Genomic DNA, 24257 nt, shown 5'->3' with positions numbered 1-24257 from the left:
TCTCTCAGACGAGACACCAAACAACCGGACCAATTTCTCCACCTTCATGACCGAAGTTGCCATGTGGATGAAAAACAACTGCTTCAAAGACACCTTGTTCTGGTACTCCATATGATATCCTAATGAATTCAGACTCACATCCCTCCTGGCAACACATGCAAATATGCTCAGATTAGTAATCAATAGCCAACTCACCATGGCTGCCCATTTGAAGGCAGTCTCTGTATTCTGCTTCAGCACACTCAGGATGCTCAATAAGATTTTCAAATGGCTCTCTACCAATACTCACAGAACCGTCGCCCAAGCAATACTCACAGAACCGTCGCCCAAGCAATACTCACAGAACCGTCGCCCAAGCTCTCATTATCAGCAAGCTATGCCAACACACTCTATGCTGAAATCATCGCTCAGCAGACCAAAGTAACCCCAGATCATACAAAACTCAGAAATCACAGTTGCCCCAACCTCCACCCCACACTCACATCACCCTGTACCTCAAAGAGCTCCTTTGGATCCCAGTACACAAGCAAGCACACTTCAAGCTCATGCACACATTCAAAGCCTTATGCAACATTTGTTCCAAGGACCTCAACAACTGTATAAACTTCTACAAACCTACCAACAGCTCCACTCAGCTGCTCCCTTCCTAGTGCACACCCCAACATACTCAGAACTAGATACTGCAGTCATGCCTTTTCTTACCTCACTTATGAACTTGGAGCAACATGCCCCTGCACTTCAGAGCCACCTCGTCAGTTCTTGACTTCCACAAAAAACTGAAAAGGCGGCTCTTCCCCTAGGCCTGGCCCTGGCTCAGCCCATGTCTTGCTTCAGTGACAGGGTGCCCTCCTGGGTGAATTGTGCACCTTACTAATGAACATAACATGACACAACATAGCTAAAGGGACAAGGCAGGGATTCAGCTGGCAGAGTAAAAAACACCCTGTGAGTGAAGTAGCCATGATATTCAGTTACAGATTATCCAGAAAATGGTGGTGGAAAGATGTGGAGTTGCAAAGGAACGGAGGCGCTGAAATTAAACAACCCTTGACTGCTGTCACAACTGGTAGACATGGTGTGCATTAATAGGTAGAGATAGCTTATGGAGAGGGTGAGGGTGATGGGGAACAGATGAATAGAGGAAGTATGATGAAAGAGCAGGAAACATCCTCACCCTCCTCTACTGGCACAACATGGTGTTCCTAGCAGTAACCAAAAATGGAGAGGGAAGTGGACAATGGCAATGATACAGCTTCAGCCTGCGACAACTAAACAGAAGTCAGGAGTTGCACTGTTTTTGCAGTATTTTCAGCACACAGTTCTTCAGGCTGCAGACGAGCAGCGGAAACTAGAGACGTGGGTGCTTCCCGGTGCTAGCATCACCTATTAATATTATTATTGTTATTATTATTATTAACATTATTATAAATATTTTTTATTGCTATCACTAATATATTTTTCATTATTGCTAGTGTTGTGTAAATTTGTGTCATTAGCACCAGAATTGTTTTAGCGGCTCTCTTTGCCAGAGATCAGTAATGTTTGTTTGGAAATGCATACACATGTTGAAGAAGCTCAGGCGTAGGACACCCGCACAGTGCTGTCTCTTAAACGCTGGAACTTATGGTGGTAAGTGCACCGGTACTGTATAGGAAAGGGAAACTCCCTGGTATGAGATAATTCACACCTCCTGAACTTGGGGAAATTCGCCTTTAACTGACACCGTACCATCTGTTGACTTCTCTGTTCTTCTTATCAATTTAAACCCACAAGAGAGCTCTGAATCTCTGACTGTCAGGGATCTATTTCTCCTTCAGTGGAAAGAGAAACTCCTCATAATAAATGTGCTAACTCATCACTTCCTGTTCTTCTTGGGCTTCTGGTGTAGTCTGCGGACTGAGCCCACAAGGGTTTGCAGTGTTGCACCTTCCCTCAGATTTCCTGCGTTGCTCAAGCTGCCAGATTTAGCTCTCTCTATTCTGCAGAGTTTATACGATCACATCATCTCTTTTCCACTCAAGCCTTCTGCATTATTTCCACAGTAGATCCCACTCCTTCCAGTAACACCCCCTCACCAATGTTCTCTCCATAAATACACGAGGGCCAAATGGAGAGATCAGTCAGCAGCAGCTCACACATAGACCCAATCCTGCTCAGAGCTTAGTCCCAGGCCTAAAGCTGACATGAAGATCTCCCTGGCTGCTGTCTCTGTTCTCCTCCTGGCTGCTTTCTGCTCTGAGGTCCTGGCTGCCCCTGGTGAGTGCTAATGCTTTCACTCTACACTATGAGCCGCACATGATGGGATATGGATATATATCCACACTCGTCCTACGGGTTCTCATGCATTATATGGTGACCGGGGCGACTAGGCTATTCCTTGTTATGTAATGGTTCTCATCGTTGTATTTTGTTTTTCAAACAGTGCTTTATCATGCAATATCATTAAACACAAGATCTTATATACAACTTGATCATGATATTAAAATCACAAAACATGAATTGATGGTTAGTGGTCAGTATTTTGCTGGCACATTCCATAAACTGTAGCAGAGCAGAAATAGTTGGATTATAATTTACATTCATTTAAATCCTGCTCTTTTCATCATCTCGGTGTAGTCTATGCATATGTGTCTCTAAGGAGATCAGTGTTTCTCTTGTGTGATGAAGGTGTACACAAGTGCATATGCTGAGATTCAAGTATTTTATTGTGCCAGGTCCACAGCTGTAGGAAGAGTTGAAGACACAATGATTTTACCTAAGCATTGTTGAATCCACCATTGGCAGGATTCTTGAAGCAAGAGAAATATGTCTTTCAGATTTTACTTGCAATCACACTGACAGGATGTGATAACCATGTCATGTGCTTCTATCATCTACTGAAATGCTTTAATGACATGCAGTGATTCACTTGTCAGGGTGTTTAGACAACATATATTGTGTGTATAAAAGTATTGTGAAGGTACTTTTCTATAGGTAAGCAAATATTTACCATATATAACTCCACAATATATAATTTGACAAAATATACATCTTCAAGGTATGTAGATGTGGAGTTAAGATAAGTAAATCTATACTTACCTATTTGCACTTACCTTCTCAATATTTTGGCCATTAATATTTTTGGCACTGTATTCTGTCCATACAGTATTTTTGTTATGGATCTTCTGTCGTTGATCCCTTATCGGACTACCTATGCACGTCATAACTGTAGTCCATTTACCACAGCCGTTATTCCTTTTTGAGTCAAACCAAGGCTTATCAGAAGCCAAAATGTATGATGTAAGTTAATGAAAAAAGAACTGTTTGTTATGTCTGTTTCGATAATTCCGACATTTCATGCCCCTAATGTGTTTTTGACTCTCCTTAGGAAGTCAGATAATTACTTTCTTGAGCTTTGCACCATCTAGTGCATTTAATACACTGGTGAATCCTGTGAAAGCAGCACAATCTGTGTTAGAGAGGACCTCAGTAGACTGTAAAGGCCAAAATGAGAACATGCATTTTCTTTGGACCAAAGAACAAAAATGCATTAATGCTGGCAATTTACTAACAATGATGCTTCTTTAAATATTGATTACTATGCATCTATACATAATGTTAAAGTGAGGACGAAGGAAGATATTGAAAGATGCATGATATAGAAATCAAATCCACTAACTAAGAAGAACGCTCTACCAAAGGTGGATTCAAGTTTTTTCTTTAACCTAACGATACAAGATGAATATACATGTTGGAGAGGGTTGTTTTTATGTTTACTTTTTAAGATAAAGTTTTTAGGAATGTAATTTGAAAAATAAGGATTGTTATTAAAAATAACAACTGAACGTTTGCACTGCAGCTCTAAGATGCCTACAATCATGTTATAAAGCAATTAGTTAAAACAATGTTAATATGTAGTTTTCTTAATAAGCAGGCCATAGAATTGTTGATTACTGATAATATTTCTGGTGTGGGTCATACTAAAAACATTTTGGCTGCCTTTCTCTATAATCTAAATTCTTCTTATAGCATGTGCAGCATAATTGGAACTGGTTTTGCTTTTGTTTTCTTCGCCGGTGTGAGCTGCACTCTATTTCTAAATGCACTTTCTATTAGCACTGGCTCTTGTGCAATGGCTCCAGGTCTTTTTGCTGGCCAGGAAATGTAGCGTATAGCGTTAGTCAATGTATGAAGTACTATGTGTAAAATCTACATTGCTAAGATTGAATAAGGGCTTTTTTCCATTAGCTATTATGGAAGAAGCCCCCTAATGCCCCAATAAAGAATTCAACAGTACTTACTGGGGTCACTGTTGGACTCAGTTGTAGTTGGCTAGTCTACGGTGATGAGTATGTGTGCGCATGCATGGGCATTTAAAGAAGATGTATCCACTTCTGCTCTGGTGCAAGGGAATCAAAGACCACAGGGTAATTGAAGGAAAAGTGTGGGCAGCCTGTGGTCACCTACTTGACTATGGGACAGATGAATTGGGTTTGAGATAAAAGAAAGGAAGTAGAAAGGGGATTATGGAAGGATGAGAAGGGGATCCAGGTCCGGTTGTGCATGGTGGTGAGTGTGAAGGTAAGATAGGAGTGCCTACTGCTTTTCTGTGGGTTAAGAAGGGGTTTCAGATTGGGGGGGTTGTCTTTGTCTAGGGAAGGGCTATGTGACATTTAGTTTTTCATTTTTTACATCTCTGGTTTCTTTCCTCTTTAGGTGGTGCACCTGTCCCAACCTCCTGCTGCTTTTCCTACGCCTCCCGGAAGCTGCCACAAAACCACATCCAGAGTTACTTCTTCACCAGTAGCCAGTGCGCCAATCCGGCCGTGGTGTAAGTTGATCATATTATTTTATTCACAGAGGGCAAAGGACGAACTGAGGGAATGGGTACGCTGCATTGAGGACACTGTATACTCCCCCATGAGACTAGATGTCACAGTGGGTCTTCCTTTATAAGGCAGCTGTCCTGTGAAGTACTTATGTAGCTTCTGAGGTAAAATGTGCTATGTTAGGCGCTTTGATGTTACAATGGAGCTGTAATGAAACTTAAATGTGATATATTTGCGTTCACTACAAAAATGAGCTATAGTGAGGCACACTGTCTCATCGTGTGAACTCTGATGTCACAATGTGGCTAGTCAGGTACAATTTGTTATAACAGGAGACCTGATGGAACAATGGAGCTGTAGTAAAATGTAATGCATTATAATATGAACTCTGTCACAATGTAGCTATAGTGAGGTTGAATTTGGTACTTTATAGACTGTGATGTTACAATGGAACTGCAGTGAGGTTAAGTGGTATCTATTTTGACTTCCAAATGCAAAAGGGCACTAACTTGAGGTACACATGTGTATTCCTCTGCGCCATGAAGATTCACTAGCGATGCAGTGGGGTACACAGGTGTTAAAGTGAAGTGGAAGTGTGGTCAATGTGCTATCCTATGCGGTATGCTTTTACAGCTGTGTATCATCTTTTGAACTGTGGTATGATAGTGGATCTATAGTGAGGTATGAGCTCTTTATATCACAGCCGACCTGCACTCAGGATTATATATATTACCCTGTGAGCTTTGATGCCTCAGAGACACCACGGTGAGTTAGACATGTGATACTGTAAGCAGAAGTGTGACAGCAGAGCAGCACCCAGAATTACATATATTATCCTGTGAACTGTAATCAGTGCTTAGTTTGTACATAAAAACGTGCCGGTGCCCAAAGCTCTCCTCTGAAACATGCGGCTGCTGTATTTAAATGTTCAAACACGGAATACTGAGGCAGCAGAATCTTGAAGCCATCTGGGGCCTCTTCAATCCATTTACTGCCACTCCCTGCCCTCCAGTTCACTCTTGCAGCTTTCTGCTTTCTCCATTTGTGACACTTTTTTGTTCTTCTCTTCCCCCGTCTTTGTCATATTTGCCTTTTGCTCACAGTAAATGCTTGAGGCAGAAAAATAAGTGCCGGCCCTCAAAAATAAGTGCCGGTGCCAAGCACCGGAAACCACCAACACAAATTAAGCACTAGCTGTAATGCTTCAGAGGCACCACGGTGAGTTAGAAATGTGTCACCGTATAACTTGTAGTGTCACAGACGAGCAGCTACCAGAATTACATGTATTATCCTGTGAGCTGAGGCACCATGGTGAGTTAAAATGTCTTATCCTGTAAGTATTAGTGTCAGAGTGGCGTGTGCGGAAGGCAAAAACCTGATGTCACAGAATCGTACTGAGGATAAAGCTGTATCACAGATAGTGGATTTTAAAGTCCCTACCAAAAATGAGAGCTCTACGCCTTAATTTCTTAACTTATGTGGCTGTCCAAATATTTTCATTTAGTACAACATACCTCTGACTGGCTTCACATTTTTTAAATACAAACTGCTACTTTAGTGGTTGAGTACACTTAAACATATAAAAACAAATATGTTTCAGGAATTCGTGATATATATGTTTCATTTATTAAAATACAATTATCCTTGAGCATCCTTGTTTCTCAATACATATAATTTCACATGTGAGCAAAGCAGTGGAAGAAATGCTGTTTGTTGTGAATGTTGCAGTCTTACTCTAAAAATATTTTAAGTTCTTTATGGTTTGCAAATATTCATACCATTACCTATTCCACAGTGTATTTAGTTTATCAGCGTCTGACACATGTTTTGCCCTACTTGACTCCTGTGTTTTTGGTACTAGCACTTTTATAAGACTGAGGGGGAGATTTGCTAACATTTTCTGCTTGCTTTGCTTTATAAAAGTGATGCAAACCAGCTCCAAATGTCTTTTTTTGTTATTAGCTTTCCAGTGGAAAACTTGTTTTGTGAGAAAGTTGTCTAAAAGTAATGCACAACAGCGTGAAGCACTGCTTTGCATTACTTAGCGCTTAGGGGCATTTTATGGGTGGTACGTGGCACTCCCATACAACCACCCATGGTTTTTGACGCAAACCAAAAATGTGAGACAGGTTTTGCTTCAAAAACTAACGGCATTTGAAATCAGAGGCTTTATTACACAAAGTGCCCCGGGGGCGCAACAGGCTTTTGCGCCCTCTTTGCGCACCCCTGGGGCACTTTGCTATTATGGAAGGGACTGCAGATGCTGTGCAGCCTCTTCTGTAATACAGGTAATGCTGGCACACATATAGAGTCAATGCTATCATTAGAGGGCATTCCCTCATTTGCATGGACCCCCAACCCCCAGACCTGTGAGTGAGTCTCTGCACCTGCCTGCAAGGGGATCTCTAATGGCGCTGAAAAGTGGCACCTGCACAGAGAAATGCAGAGCAGCTTGTAAGGAGCTGCTCTTTATTTCTCTTCAATGGGCTGTCCTGGGGCTGCCCTAAGGGCTGCACATTCTGGCTAATAGGGCGCACTTCCCCTGTTTGCACCCGGCGTACCTGCTTTAAGGTGCGCTGTGGCGCAAACAGGGAAAGTGCGCCCTCTAGGTAATATGTGCCCAGGCGTTAAAAGAAGAAATGTTTCACTTCTCCTTTCTTTTCCATCTTTGCATGTGTGCTGCACTACAGCACACATACAAAGTATGAAAACTTTTATATGTAGTCTAAGCACAGTATTTTGTACTGGAAGGGCACCTTTCCACTACAAAACCTATGCTACACTCACGCACACACCCTTGCACTATGGCACAAGTGCATGGCGCCCGACAACAAAATGATGCGCTGCCGCTAGGGAGCGGGGAGGAGAGTGCCTTGTGTCTGTAGATATGGCGCTCCCCTGCTCTCTTCCCCTCACGCAATGCAGTGAAGCGTTCCGTGACACATTGGTAAATCTGGCCCTTAATCTCAATGCTGTCTTATGTCCCTATTTTATTCAAGTACTAATGAACTGGTAAGAATTTTATGTTTGTTCTTGACTCCTGAAATACTTTTGGAAATTCCCTCTGTAATGTGAAGTTTTCAAAAAATCTCCGGGCTAGCAGGTGTGTTCCTTCATGGGGTTCATCAAGTGCAGGGTCAAAAGTCTGCACTCTTAAAGCCAGAAGTGCAGAATACAATAATGTTTGCATTATTTTTGTATCCTAGTCTTCCAGGCCTATGGACTAGAAAGGGAAAATACCCTGTGCAGTGGTCTGATATTGCACTGGCGGAACAATAACCAAATATTACACCCGCTGCCTCGGCATGGTTGCAAGAACAACACAATACAGAGTGAAGACCCAAAACGCTTTCCAGGTCCCAAAAACAAGTGAAACTAAATAGTTAGAATAATTGAACATTAGCAGCATAAAACAGGGAAATAGCAAAAACAGTGGAAGTGGATGGGGAGGAGAGAAGATTGTGTCAGGCGTGAAAGAAGGAAATGTACAATGGAACAGATGATGTAATGTGTACCTGGGTCTGGGTAGTAGTAACAATAAGTATTAATATTCATGAAAATGACCTTTCCACGTATGCGCTTCCTTTTGCAATTATATGGCGAGCAAAAAACATGTTGAAAGACATTTATGTGTCAATAAATGTAGTAGGTAAATTACAAAAGTCTCAAAAACGTTTCTTTCAACATGCATGAGTGTGTCCGTGTTGCATTCTTTGCTGGTGCGAGACTGGTAAAAAGCATATGATTGTGATACGTGATATCATAGCAGACATTTTGGTAAGGTACTGTTCCAGTGAGAATGCCCAAATTAGCTGCAATGAGGATATGCTGATATTCTCTCTTAGAGTTTAGCTGCACTGAGCGTCCAGTGGTATTTTCTGATGTTGAAATGTAGCTGCACTGAGCGTACAGTGCCATTCTCTGATGTTGAAATGTAGCTCCCCTGATCGTACGGTGCTATTCTCTGATGTTAAAATGTAGCTGCACTGAGCGTACAGTGCTATTCTCTGATGTTAAAATGTAGCTGCACTGAGCGTACAGTGCTATTCTCTGATGTTGAAGTGTAGCTGCACTGAGTGTACAGTGCTATTCTCTGATGTTGAAGTGTAGCTGCACTGAGCGTACAGTGCTATTCTCTGATGTTGAAGTGTAGCTGCGCTGAGCGTACGGTGCTATTCTCTAATGTTAAAGTGTATGTTGAAGTGTAGCTGCACTGAGCGTCCAGTGCGATTGTCTGATGTTGAAGTGTAGCTACACTGAGCGTACAGTGCTATTCTCTGATGTTAAAGTGTAGCTGCACTGAGCGTCCAGTGCTATTCTCTGATGTTGAAGTGTAGCTGCACTGAGCGTACGGTGCTATTCTCTGATGTTAAAGTGTAGCTGCAGTGAGCGTACAGTGCTATTCTCTGATGTTGAAGTGTAGCTGCACTGAGCGTACGGTGCTATTCTCTGATGTTAAAGTGTAGCTGCACTGAGCGTACGGTGCTATTCTCTGATGTTGAAGTGTAGCTGCACTGAGCGTACGGTGCTATTCTCTGATGTTAAAGTGTAGCTGCAGTGAGCGTACAGTGCTATTCTCTGATGTTGAAGTGAATGTTGAAGGGTAGCTGCACTGAGCGTACAGTGCTATTCTCTAATGTTAAAGTGTATGTTGAAGTGTAGCTGCACTGAGCGTCCAGTGCGATTGTCTGATGTTGAAGTGTAGCTGCACTGAGCGTCCAGTGCGATTGTCTGATGTTGAAGTGTAGCTGCACTGAGCGTACAGTGCTATTCTCTGATGTTAAAGTGTAGCTGCACTGAGCGTACAGTGCTGTTCTCTGATGTTGAAGTTTATGTTGAAGTGTAGCTGCACTGAGCGTCCAGTGGTATTCTCTGATCTTAAAGTGTAGCTCCACTGATCGTACGGTGCTATTCTCTGAAGTTGAAGGGTAGCATTACTGAGCGTACGGAGCTATGCTCCGATGTTGAAGTGTAGCTGCACTGAGCGTACAGTGCTATTCTCTGATATGAAAGTGTAGCTGCAGTGAGGATACACTGCTATTCTCTGATGTGAAAGTGTAGCTGCAGTAATGATATACTGATTTTCTCTGTTGTTAAAGTGTATCTGCATTGAGAGTACACTGATATTCTCCTCTGATAAAGTGTAGCTGCACTAGGATCCACTAATATTTTGAAACTGTAGCTGCTTTGAGGATACACTGATTTTCTTTGATGTTAAATGTATCTGCATTGAGAATACTCTGCTATTTTCTGAGGATAAAGTGTAGCTGCTTTGAGGATACTCTGCTATTTTCTGAGGATAAAGTGTAGCTGCTTTGAGCATACACTGTTTTTCTTGGATGTTAAAGTGTATCTTCATTGAGAATACTCTGATATTCTCCGATGTTGAAGTGCAGCTGCATTGAGGATATACTACTATTCAGAAACTGTAGCTGCAGTGAGGATACACTGATTTTCTCTGACGTTAAAGTGCAGCAGCTATTCAATGCTATTCTTAGATGCTGCAGCGAGGAACCGATTATATTTACTGATAATTTGGTGGCGCTTTAGTGAGGAAAAAATGTATTCTCTGATGTCACCTCACAAAATTGTTTGTGGGGAGCAGGATCTGAGTGACTGGTAATCATGCATCTCCACAGGTCCCAGCATATTCAAATCAGCCTTGGCCAGATCCAAAGCTGATGCGCTGGCTCGTGCGTCTTCTGAATAGAAATACCTGCACCCGCAGATGCCTTCGAGCCCTTTTGGGCCTCTTTAGTGTGGTGTGTCTTGAGTCTGTGCCACCGAGGACACCGCACCCAGTTCAAGGTGCACGTGCACCACTTTGGGTGACTCTTCGAAATCAAAGAGCAAAATAGGGGTGCTTAAATTAATCTAAATTTCTGACAATTACTGTGGGCTCATTCGATTGTTTTTAGCACGACTGTACAACTACAGGAAGGACATCCAATAGGCAAACCAGTAATGGCTCCATCCTAGAAGGGACAGTGTAACTGATTTGTCAGGGTGGGCCCCCTCTGATTACGAACATAATCAATCTCGGTTGCATTCCAGTCTTATTGGATTCAATGGCGGGTTTCAGATTCCATCGCTTTGGAAGGGCAGTACCTGCACCCCACCTGAGGATACAGTCAGATTTTTTGATGTCACAGCAGAGTGCTAGAGAGGATACAGGGATATTCTCTGATTTTATCGTATAGCTATGGTAAGGATATAGGGGGTCATTCTGACCCCGGCGGTCATGGACCGCCGGGGCCAGGGTTGGCGGGAGCACCGCCAACAGGCTGGCGGTGCCCCGCAGGGCATTCTGACCGCAGCGGTTTTGCCGCGGTCAGAAGTGGAAAACCAGCGGTCTCCCGCCGGTTTTCCGCTGCCCTTAAGAATCCTCCATGGCGGCACAGCTTGCTGCGCCGCCATGGGGATTCTGACAGCCCATACCGCCATTCTGTTCCTGGCGGTTCGCCCGCCAGGAACAGGATGGCGGTATGGGTTGTCGTGGGGCCCCTGGGGGCCCCTGCAGTGCCCATGCCAATGGCATGGGCACTGCAGGGGCCCCCGTAAGAGGGCCCCACTTTGTATTTCAGTGTCTGCTTTGCAGACACTGAAATACGCGACGGGTGCCACTGCACCCGTCGCACCTTCCCACTCCGCCGGCTCAATTCTGAGCCGGCGTCCTCGTGGGAAGGTGTTTTGCACTGGGCTGGCGGGCGGCCTTTTGGCGGTCGCCCGCCAGCCCAGTGCAAAACCCAAAATACCCTCAGCGGTCTTTCGACCGCGGAGCGGTATTTTGGAGGGGGGAACTCTGGCGGATGGCCTCCGCAGCTCGCTAGGGTGAGATTCACCCCCTTAGTCATGTTCTCTGATGTCACAGGGTTGTGGTAATAAAGGCATATAGTATAGTATTCCGAGTTCTTAGTGTGCCGTTCACAGTCTTGTATTACAACATGTGCTGGCAGACAATGCTGTGACGTTTACAGCTCCCTCTAATCCTTCTCTTAACATCTCGGCTTCAACAGATTCATCACCAGAAGAGGCCGCGAGCTGTGTGCTGACCCCAAACAGACCTGGGTCCAGGACTACGTCAAAAACCTGCAATTGAACTGAGTCCCTAGCCGAGCCCTGTCCGAACTGGTGTAGCCAGCGGCTGCTTAGCTGACACGTGATTGGAATATCGGAAATTGAGCTATGACATCACTTCCGACCTGAAACAGGAAGCTGCATTCTTACCCACTGCACCCCCATCCTCACGAATATTGTAAAATTCTCTTTAAAGTATTTAATAATTCAAATAACGTAAATCGTTTGTATGATACGACAGAGCAATATTTTGTTTAAAGTATAACTATTTATCAAATGTATGTAATTGATCCTTTTTGATCAGATCACAGATCTTATGGAAGACGTAGTTATTAGTCTCAGAAACTGTAAAAACTCCCATAAACCTCTATCGTCCTTTGTGAACCACATCTAACAATTTGCCGGAATCGGAGTAAATACATTGTTTTTATTTTTTGTTACTTTTATAGTATTTATCAAAGACAATAAATATTTTTTCACATATCAAGTGTTGTATTTTTTGTGCTGAAACAATGCTAATTAAAAGCAGTGCTGTCCACTGTCCTCCTTCGGACTTCAGGGGAGCAGATGTGCTAGAGGCCAGTGAGAGTTCAAATGTAGATTCACAGGAATGAGAAAACGGAGGCAGATCTGTAGAACAACTCTGGGAGAGCAGTGCTTAGTAAATACTTACATGGACATCAATGGACTCAGTCTCTGCTTATTGATGCGAGCTATTATGTAGTATCACCCCTCCCAAAAATGATGCTGTGCATTACAACATATGCATCAACAATGAAAAAGTAAAATTGTTTCAAAAATATACAGCAAACATTCTCGAGTTCAAAGATCATAGATGCCACTGCCTGTGATTTTGGTAGGGAGAGGGTACAAGAAGGCATGTGACATCACTTAATGAGATGGCGCCTAGACTCAGGGAAGAGTGGTAGGGCAGTTCCAACATTTACAACATCAATAATTACAAAGGAGACCTATGTTGTAAGAGTAATAATAAATATTGTGTAGGGATAATCTGACAAAAAACACTTAAGAACACGATTCATAAAGGCTGTCTATCCAACAACGGCTAGAGGTTGCACTATGATGAAACGGGGGATGGTTTCTGTGGGCGACCTCATACATTAAATAAGAGACACTTGTTGTGCCTCCAAAGACTAGCACAGCATTACTTCATCCTCTTTGTAGGGGGCATTATAAGCCCTTTGTCCCAGATGACTTCACAGATAGTAATATCACATGATATTTTTATTTTGCATCCAATGACCATTTTCTTCACATATAAATCCTTCAACTGTCACACTTCTATCCACGTATCCTTTCATTCATCCTTTCAACCATCAGTCCTTGCATTCATCTTTCCTTTTTTCTTTTGCACACTCTTCCTTGCACTTTACCTTTCATCTTTCCTTCCTTTCACCTTTTTTACTTTCTCCGCTTTCCACTTCATAGATTCTATCACAATTCCTTATTTTCTGGCATTATTTGTTCCTATCTGCCTTTCTTTGCCTCATTTCCTCCTGCTTTAGTGAACTTGACTTACATAACAACACTTTTCCCTGATCCCTCACCCCTGCTATTCCCTATGGTCTTTTTGTCTGCTGCTTTGCAGACTGAAGAGGCAAATGTATAATGATCCAACCTTTAGTGAGACTTTTAGTGATTACCCCTACTTAATATGCTAAAGTGGGGGTTCACATCACCACTGATGGAGACAATGCGCCAAGGCAGGAGGCATAACAATTGCCATAACTGCTTCCCCTAGAGGACTACGCAGACTTTCAACAGATGTTTGTCCACATTGACAACCCAACCCCAAAAGAGAAAACTACTAGAGAAGAGATTTGTCTGAACCTGTTTCCGGAGTGAGATTTCCTTATTATTACAAGCGTTAGTTCCGATTTCAAAGCCAAACCTACTAAATTTACCACACATTTTTCCTTCCTGTTCTAATCCTTCTGAATGCTTTAAAGCATTATGTTTCTCCTTTTTCTTTCTTTAAAGGCTGTTTTATCCTAATCCAACCACCCACACTTAGTTTTTTTTTTTTTTTTGATCCTCAGATGTCTTCCCAATTTCCCTCACATGACCAGTAGGGGGGGGGGAAGGGGCAGGAAAGGTTCTCACCCAACTGCACTCCTCTGACCCCTAACCACATCGCCCCTGTCTGGGACAACCTTCCATCCAAAACTCTAGTGCGGACGGCAGAGGGAAGGATATAATCATAGGATCACCTCCTATCTAAACCTCCCCACTTCCTAACCATTGCTTCAACGGCTTCCAAAATCTGATCCTCTTACAATCTTTATAACAGTCAAACTTATGATAGTAAATTAAAGAGATTTTCCATTCAATAAAGGTAGGGGGACAGGACTGATCCATTTTCTACAAATCTCCCTTCTCGCCACCAACATCATATAAAACAACAGTTTAGCTCCATCTCCACCCATCTTCTCTGTCTCATCTGAGCAACCAAACATCACAGTCGAAGGTCTTACCTTTGGGCTTGAGGGAAGAAGGTCATTAACTGCATCCCCAACCTCTTGCCAAAACGTACGAAGTAAAGGGCAGTCAAAAAACATATGTAAATCATCAGCTGATGCAGAACCACACCTTACACCTCACCACGTTTTCTTGTCTCAGCTTGGACAATTTTTTAGTAGTCCAGAAGGCTCTGTGGATAGAGAATAGATGATTTCTCCTTAACGTAGCAGGTTTAACCGTGTTATACAAAAGTGTAGTAGATACTTGCTAGAGGTCTTTAAGATGCAGCTCCGGTGAGCACTCCCTTCAGTTTTCTTCCAGAAGGTTAAATTCCCCATCCACGATATCCAACATCAGCCAATACCATTTCTGCACTTCCTTCTTCATCGAGGTATCTATCTGCATCTGGTCCACCAGTCCATTAGTACTTCCCACTTCCTCTGCTACATTCCCAACCCATGACTTCATCTGAAGATATTTAAACTTAGATAGCCTTCCTCCTGCCTCAATGTTAAGATTATCAAAAACTCTAAGTTCCCCATTATAACAAAGATGTTTCCAATGCAACAAACCTGCCTCTTTCAGGGGAATAGCCAGGACATCTTTAGTCCACTCCGGGGATCCAGTGGAATCCCAAATCGGTGCATATTCATTATAATATGACAACTTCGTAATCTTCCTCACGTCATACCACAACACTGCCCAATCATATAAGATCTTAAATCAATTTTTTTTAAAGAACTTCGGATCCCAAAATTTATACAAAAAACTTCTCTGAGCCTTCTGGCCTTCCATCATAACAGATAATACCTGCCCCAGCTCAGAGCGATGACATGCAACAAAACTCAGTCCTACATTTTTTAACAAATATGCCCATCCATAGTACTGTATATCAGGAGCTGCCAGCCCACCTTTTTCCCACTTTCTCCTGAGCTTTTTCCATGATATACGAACACCATTTGATGCCCATATAAAATTACTGATTTTCCCCTGCAACTTCTTTAAAGCAACCTTGTTAAACATTACTGGCAATGCATTAAAAATGAAAGTTAATTTAGGGACTATCACCATTTTTACCACATTAATCCGACCTATTATAGCTAGTGGGAGATTTAGCCATTTCCTTAGTAAAAGGTCCACCTCCCTCGTAACCCGAGCAAGGTTTATTTCCGCCATTTTACATAAATCCTGTGTCACCGTAATCCCCAAATATTTAACTTCTTTTTTACATTTGCCACCTCATCATTTAGTTCCATGTTCCACGCCATAACATCAGTCTTTTGATTGTTAACCGCATAACCAGAGATCCCCTCCAAAATCCTCTGTTAACACCTGTAGAACCGGATTAGCCTGGCTTAGATTCGCTGTGCAAATCATTAGATCATCCGCATATAAAGAAACCTTCTTAACCAGGTCTCCACACCGGAAAGGCAGTATTCTCTCATCTCTCCTAATTCTACAGGCTAATGGTTCAATATACAGATCAAATAATAGGGGGGATAATGGGCACCCCTGTCTCGTCCCTCTTTCTATCTTTACTAAAGGAGTAAGTGTACCATTAACCAATATTCTTGCACTTGGGTCCTGATAGATCTTCTTCAGTATTCTAATAAATTGACCTCCGATTTTATATAATTCACAAACCTTCATCAAATAACTCCAATTAACCCTATCAAATGCTTTTGTTGCATCCACCATTACCACCACCAAAGGCATATGTAATGACGTAGCTAAATCAATCAAGCCTACCAATCCCTGTGTCAAATCCTGCATGTGCCTACCCTTCAGAAACCCTCTCTGGTCTGTGTGTGTAAGTTTTCCCATCATCATAACCAATCTATCAGCCAGGAGTTTAGCAAAGATTTTATAGTCATAATTTAACAGTGAGATTGGGCCATATGAATCACACTTCCTGGGGTCCTTACCAGGCTTTAAAATTAGCGTGATAATCGCTTCTTTCCAAGATGGAGGAAGATCCTCCTCTCCCCCATGATCTTGTCACATAATTGCTTCAGGATTTTTTAAATGCTGCTACCCAGAGCTCGATAAACCTCCATCGGTAACCCATCTGGTCCTGCTGCCTTCCCCAATTTACCAGCTGAGATAACCCTTTGTACCTCACTAAGCCGTACCGGCTCATTAACCAACCTTCTCTCCTCTTCACCCAGGGTCTGTAGCTCTAATTCCCCAAGCCACTCCTTCAATTTCTCCTCCGACGGCTTCAAATCTTCCGTATATAGATCCTTAAAGAAGTTAAAAAACCCCTCTTCCACCTGCTCAGCATCTTTACTAATCTCACCCGAGTTCTCGTCTCGAATTTCTGTCACCCAATTCCTAACCCTATCTGATTTTATCTTCCAGGCCAACAATTTACTACAATTCTCACTATACTCGAAATGCACCACCCTATTAGCTTCACATCTCAATTTAACCCTGCGATCCAAAAGAGCTGCCAACTCCAAACTAGCTGTCTGACGTTGCTTATCAAAGTTGTGCAACCCCTCACCCTGCTCCTTACTTATCATTCCCTGCTCACATTGTCGTATTTGAGTCTCCAACCTACTTATTTCTACATTATATAATTTCCTCCTAAATGCAGCAATCGTAACCAGACAACCCCTCAAGAAGGCCTTAAATGTGTCCCAAACTATTGCCAAGGGGGCTGAACCCAAATGTATCCTAAAAAATTCCTCTGAATCCACCCGCAGTTCCGTGACCACCTCATCCTCCAGAAGCAGGGTTCTGCCTAGAGTCCACCTATTTTCCCTCCTTTTTGTTGGCAATCTAAGAACTAAACTAACCGCCGAATGATCTGATAAATGGGCCCCAATATTACAACTGATTCAACCAAGCCCCTGAAACCCATATCCAACAAAAAATATTCAATTCTGGAATGATGCCGGTACTTCTTGTTATAATAAGAATAACCTCTCTGTGAACCCCTTTTATCTCTCCAAACATCATATAACCCCCACTGGGACATCATTACCCAGATCTGACCCTGTATTTTCTCATTTACTTTAGACATACTACCCACTGATCTATCTAATTCGTAATTCAAAACAACATTAAAATCACCTGCCCATATAACTGGATCTAAATATTGTAAAAAAGAATCTGAGAGTTCCCTTAAAGGGCCTACGTCATCCCTTTTAGGACCATAATATCCTACCAAGGTAAAGCGATATTGAAAAGCCGACAGCCTCCCCACCACCCACCTCCCCGAGTTATCTATGGGGCCTTCCTGAAAAGTAATACTAACATGTTTCTTAATTAGAACAGCCACTCCTTTACTACCACTCAAACAGTTTGAGCTGGCTATCTGCTGGACCCACCCGCATGTCTTAAAAACTTCAAAACATTCCTCCCTGGAAAGATGAGTCTCCTGTAAAATCAGGACGTCGAACGGGACATCTCTCAAATATTGCACCAACCTTTTCTGCCTACTCCTTACCCTGAGACCATTTACATTCCAGGACAGGAATCTCAAGTTCTTCACCACCATTTTCCGTGATCCAAGCCGCCTACCTTCTTCCACCCCCCCAACCCTCCCCCACCCCCCAGGTCCGCCTTCCACACTGAGGATCTTTTTATCCCATAATATACTCCCCACCCAGTGCTCACCATCACCGCCCCTCCCTTCCTTCCCCCAAACTACTTACACCAAAAATAATCTTTTTTACCAGTAGTACCCACCCTACCCAGTGTCCCCCTCCACCCACCTCCTGCACCCTACCTAATCCCCCTTCTCCCCTGGGAACCCACCCAAACATTAACCTGACTCAAGTTCAGAGGGGGGATCGCAGCTCCTGAATTAGAACCTTACTCACAATACCTCCCTACTGGGGGAACACTCCAATCTTAAGTTAGACCTGCCTCGTTCCTGCCCTCTTTCTCAATTTTCATAATCAACTTGTCCACCTCCTTCCAGTCTGTAAAACTACACAGCTTATTATTTACCATAACTTTTAGAGACGCAGGAAATCTCAACTGAGCTGTAGCGCCCAGTTTTCTCAGAGTATCTATTCTTTTTCCCAGCTCCCACTGTTTATTCAAAGTCATGGCCGCAAGGTTTGACCTGATTTCAAAAGGGGATCTGTTAACCATCAACAATTTCTTTTTTAGTGCCTGGGTGAGAATATGTTCCTTCAAGGAGTATGTCTGAATGTAAGCTAAGATTTTCCTTGGTCCAACCCTGTTGGAAGGCATTTTAGCCGGAACCCGGTGCACCCTTTGAATGTCTTTGGCAATATCTTCCTCTGACATTTCCACATTCACCTCTTGCTTTATCAGATGTGCCAAAAACCCTTTTAAGTCACCTTCTTCCAGCCCCTCTGGGACCCTAAGAAACCTCAAGTTGTTGCTCCTCAAATTATTTTCCAGAGATTCCATTTTAGCCATCACCCCTATTTCTCCTTCTTTTAAACATCTTATCTGCTCCTTATTTTCTTCTACCACCACTCTTAACTCCCCTACTTCCTCCTCCAAGGCGGCAGTACGCCCTGCCAGATCGTCAATTTTCTTCCCCAGATCTTCACAGAGACACCTTATCTCCACCTGATTGGCATTAGATGTCTCAAAGCTGTTCTTCAGTTCCATGGATAATGCTTTTCACATTTTCGCAATTGATTGCCCATTATCCTCTCCGACAGGTTAAGAGACCTGCACCACATTCGCTTCAGTTTGCCTTTCTATGGAATTCACAGGAAGCGGATGTTGTAACCCACTTCCCCCATCCACCCGGGGGTCTGAGCCTCTGCCCTCTGGCCTAGCGGCCCCCTCTAGTCTGTCCATTTTGTCCAACTCTTGTGTACTTGCCCCTCCGGCTAACACCCTGGGCCCGCCTGGCAATAATCGAAAATACGACCTAACTGAAGGGGTGACACGTGCTTTCCTGTGACTCAGCCCACCAACACTCTTTGAATCCAATTGCCTCCCTACAGATCTATTATCTTGCGCTACTTTATTTTTCACAAATGACGGTTTCTGAAGCGAGGGGACTAGACCTTCAGTTTCCACTTTTTTCTTACTTTTCTTAACGCTGCGGAGGGAATACGCTACTTGACCAGCACAAGTACTAAAAGCCACCTTCCTCCCTTCTTTCCTGAACCCCACCTGCCCCTTTACCCTATCCACCATAAGTTCTAATAAAGTTTCTACAAAATTTATAACATTAACCTGAAAAAAGCCTTCCAATCTTGGTGCTTTCCTACCAAACTCAATAGTCCCCAGGTCCTCTGCCAGCTGGACACTCCTGAAGCACCTGTTCTTCTTGCTTCCCCCACTATCCACGCTTGTGCTGGCTCTACCTTGATTCCCCAGAAGGAAACACGAGCCACAGCCTCTCTGACCCGGTTGAGCTTCAGAGAGGCACTCAGCAACGGAACTCCGTGCTCCCAGGAATGCTGTCTCCCCGCCAGCATCTTCATCCTCGCTGTCCTTTGCTGCAGCCAAAATCAGAGAAAAAAAAAAGAAAAGAAAAAACAGAGAGAAAAGAAATCCGATCCCTTCAATCAAGGTTCCATCACAGTAAGGGATTATGTTAACCGCACATTGTTTTCCAGGAGCGGCGTTCCCCGCAACCGGCTACTCAGACGGCCGCCATGTTCCCGAGCCCCACCCCCGCTTGGTTTATTTTCTGTACAATTCGCCTTTTTCTCATAGTAATTTTTGTTTTGTTTTTGTTACTTCATGTTATTGACATTTTCAATTTTCAAGTCACATTTTCCTTATCATCACTGCATTCCATCCTCTTTCGTATAGATGCTGGATGCAGTAAAAGTGACACTTGCTGTCTTGTAAAGAAATAGAGCTCTTTAGTTAAACTCCGTAGACTTGTTCTTTGGCATACCTCATACTTTGTAATACAGCTATTATGTCAGTGTTGTTGGAAGTGGTAAGCAGTCTGTTACTATGCAATTTGTTCTTCTCATGACCATTGGCTAGCAGGTGGTATGAAGATGTGCATTTGTGTTGTATGCATGAGGTGGACAAGAAAACGTTTGTGCTGTTGTGAATTTTACATCATTATCTCTGATTGTAGTTGCTAAAAAGCCTTCTACATAGGAAACATTTTTCAAAAACTGAAACACATCAGTTCCATTTGCTTCTTCAACAAATGTACACTCAAACCACTTTGAGTAATAGTAATATCAATAATGTCTATGTTCTTCTGTTTGAGCAAATGGACCCAGGAAGTCTATACTATTCCCAGAGTGTGCCATACCTATGCTGGTGTGTGCAGAGGTTTTAATGATGAGACACTAGTGTACATAATTTTATTCACTGTGTTACACACAGTAACATTTGAAATGTAAATTTCACTACAAGTGTCCATCCTTGGCCACCAAACACGTTTTGTGAGGCATCTACTGAAAGGTCACTTAATTCAAAGCAAAGACTTATTTTCTTGTTAAATCTGAGACCACACAGGGGTGAACCCAATTGTGGTATCTTCATGTACTGGGCATCTCATCTCTATCTGTAGAATGCTATTATGTAAAAGGTTGTTGGAGTCTTGTGGGGATTCTGGAAGGTGGGAGGAGAACTGGTTGAGAGGAGGAAGATAGTGGGAGGTGTTGTGAGCTGCTGGATCGTTTATTGTGGATGAGATAATTACTTTGGACTTAATAAAATCCCATTAAAACAACCTACTTTGGATTATAACTTCACATTGGCGACGAGGATGGGATACGTTGGTGAAATTATCTCAACACAGATATTGGAACTTCTACTTTGAACACAGAACAGGAGCTCTTATATTGGATGACTTTATTTTGGATCCAACAATTGAAACAACAAGGTATGTGGCAAAAATAGGAGGACTTGTAAGGATTTATTTCCATAATTCGTTCTTTGGATTGTCTGACTTAAGCCCTGTCTCCTAAAAGAAATGACTTGGAATTAATAACTGTGATTTACAGTCTATGCAGAGGGCTTAATTGACTAAGGTCAGGTTTGCTGTACAATTTCATCAAGTTTAATAATACTCTATGGACTTGATGTGTTAGCCTTACCAACAGTTGCCGCACGACGCCGGTATATTTTTGAATATTTTGCTCACCGCGTGAAGCTGGCACGCGTCGTTTTCAATTGCCTGGTTCTGTGATTGATGCGAGCGCTCGCGCTTCCTCTGAAGCTGCGTTCCATCTCGTGCGCTCAACGATTTCCTAAATAAACAAACAGGAACTGCCGCGTGTGTGTCTTGTAAAGTGGAGCACGAGCGCACGCGCTTCTTCTGAAGCTGCATTTTCATCGCGTGCGCTTGCCGATTTATAAACAAACAAAGACGAACTGCTACGATTCACTGCGCCTCCCGGATTTTCAGTGCAGATGTTTAAAATGTTCCTTGGGCATTTTCTCAGTGTATAAACACAAGAAATACATTTACGAGTATTTATTACAGCCTCATTTTCATAAAACAAGACGAACTCAACGTAGAAAATAGCCTCTTCGTTTTGTGTATCACATTAAGGGCTCAAAGGTACTAAATGTTTGCTTGTATTTTAGACTGAATTTGGGGAAGACTATAAAGTGAAGGAGCCGTACATTAGACTTTACATTTTACATTTTAGTTCAAACATGCAGAATATACCACCTCCTCCTTTTTTCTTAACTGTACCTGGAGATGCTCTTATAATTTGGTCGAAATGGAAAAAGTAATTTCTTCATTACACAAGAGTTTGTGGTTCATCTATATCTAATGAAAGGAAAGTCTCACTCCTCATGCATTGTTTGGGATGTGAAGGCTTGGAAGTCTTTGAAACGTTACCTGAGCCTGAGGATGAAGGGGCAGAATTAAATGAATTTGAACTTTGCATAAAGAAACTGGATCTTCATTATCTTCCAAAGATTAGTACAATTTTGGAACGCTACCATTTTGGTATGAGAGAACAAGGACAGAATGAGTCTATAGAGTAATATATAACAGCCTTGAGGAAATTGGCTGCAACTTGCAAATTTGGGGTGACTCTTGAAGAACGCATAAGGGATCAGTTTATGTTGAAGTGCTCCAGTGACAAAATCAGACAAGAACTTTGGAGTAAGGATGATCCTACGCTTCATGAAGTGATAACTATTGCTAAAGGTGTTGAGCACACGTTGGCGTGTGTTGGTGAATTAGAGAAAAATAAGTATCCTTCTGTGAATAAAATTGGTCCGAAGAATGAATCACAAGAGAACAATGTTTTAGAGGTTGATGGAAAGAAGGATGAACTTAAGTTATCACAGATACAGAAATCTAAGTTTAAAGATACAAAATGTTTTCGATGTGGAAACCTGGGTCATTTTGCGTCTTATAAAGAATGTCCTGCAATTGCTGCTGTGTGCAAATTATGTGGAAAACGTGGACACTTTGCAAAATGCTGTAGATCACCAAAGGAATTACCTTCTACTTCTATTAAGGTGGTGCAAGACCGTATCTTGATGGTGGAGGACCGTGTCACTGAGAAGAAATATCCTAAGGACATTGTAAACCTGGGGGGTGTTATGTGTGAAGTCCTTTTTGATTCAGGAGCTTGGTTAACTCTTATGTCTAACGAAACATTTGATAAATATTTGAGTCATTCAGTGAAACTAAAAAATCCTGATGTGGTTCCAGGGGGTTATGGTGGCCAAGCTATAGATCTGAGGGGATATTTCGAATCTAAAATAGAGTTTAAATCTAATTCTATTGTGGGTAAAATATATGTACCAGTAAAAGGTGACAGTGTTATTAGCTGGCCACATCAGAAGGATCTTGAAGTTATTTTGGATCCTAATAATCCTACGCCTGTGATGTTGAAAAAAGATTTAAAAAATGATGTTAACAGAATATGTAAGATATCTGATGTGGTTAGTGACAGTGTTTTTCCAGATTTTGTGAACGAATTCAAGAGCGTGTTCACTGATACATTGGGATGCCTTACTAAGTATGTACACCGTATAAAGCTTAAAGAAAATGCAGTACCAATCGTGTGCAAGGTGCGACCCATACCAATTTCTGTTAGGGAGGATGTTCAGAAAGAACTACACAGGTTGTGTCAGTGTGGTATCATAGAACCTGTTGAAGCCTCGGAATGGGTTTCACCGGTAGTGGTGGCACGTAAACCATCTGGTGAAATTCGTCTCTGTGTGGATTTGAGGAATCTCAATAAAGCTGTTGTTAGTGATGTATTTCCTCTTCCCAATATCTCTGAGATGGTAACTTTGTTGCATGGAGCTAAATATTTTAGTACATTAGATTTAGCTTCGGCATACCATCAGATTATGCTCCATGTGGATTCTAGGGATCTCACGACCTTTATTACACCTTTTGGCACTTTCAGGTTTGTGAGGATGCCTTTTGGGTTGGTTTCAGCTTCCTCGGTATTTCAACGTGTGATGCATGATTTGTTTGGCTCAGTGGAAGGAGTGAAGTATTTTCAGGATGATATTTTGGTTTTTGGTCAGACAAAAGAGGAACATGATGTGAGGGTTAAGGGAGTTCTTAGAGTGTTGGGTGATCATGGTCTTACGTTGAAACTGAACAAATGCCATTTTGCGAAGGAGGAGATAGAATATTTGGGACATAGAATTACTTCTTTGGGGTTGTATCCCAAAAGAGAGCTGGTAGAGAGTATTTTGAATCTGCGACCGCCTGAGAGCAAAGAAGAGCTTCAGGCTTTCTTTGGTATGGTGGAATTTCATGGGAAATTTCTTCCAAATCTTGCTGCCAAAACTGAAAGTATGCGTAAATTGCTAAAGAAAGGTGTTAGTTTCAACTGGTGTGAAGGTTGTGAAAGGGAATTTATTGAGGTTAAGAATAGCTTATCTAAGGTAGGGTGTTTGAAATCTTTTAATCCTAATGAACCGTGTGTTGTTATGACTGATGCTAGTACTAGAGGTTTGGGTGCTGTGCTTCTACAAAAAGGT

At 42.4% G+C, this 24257-nt stretch overlaps 1 protein-coding gene across 1 annotated transcript; it reads left to right on the top strand.

Annotated features, from left to right (window-relative positions):
* The first annotated feature begins 2126 nt into the window (after window positions 1-2126).
* Window positions 2127-4814, top strand: LOC138286761 (C-C motif chemokine 3-like 1). The gene is made up of 2 exons (XM_069227268.1): window positions 2127-2256; window positions 4696-4814. Exons 1-2 carry the CDS (start codon window positions 2184-2186, stop codon window positions 4812-4814), a joined length of 192 nt encoding a protein of 63 aa, XP_069083369.1. The 5' UTR covers window positions 2127-2183.
* The last annotated feature ends 19443 nt before the right edge of the window (window positions 4815-24257 follow it).

This window comes from Pleurodeles waltl, chromosome 3_2 (genome assembly GCF_031143425.1).
Source record: "Pleurodeles waltl isolate 20211129_DDA chromosome 3_2, aPleWal1.hap1.20221129, whole genome shotgun sequence".
NCBI classification, from domain to species: Eukaryota; Metazoa; Chordata; class Amphibia; order Caudata; family Salamandridae; genus Pleurodeles; species Pleurodeles waltl.
The sequence above is the reverse complement of the archived record's forward strand: the minus strand, read 5'-3'. Positions and strand labels throughout refer to the sequence as shown.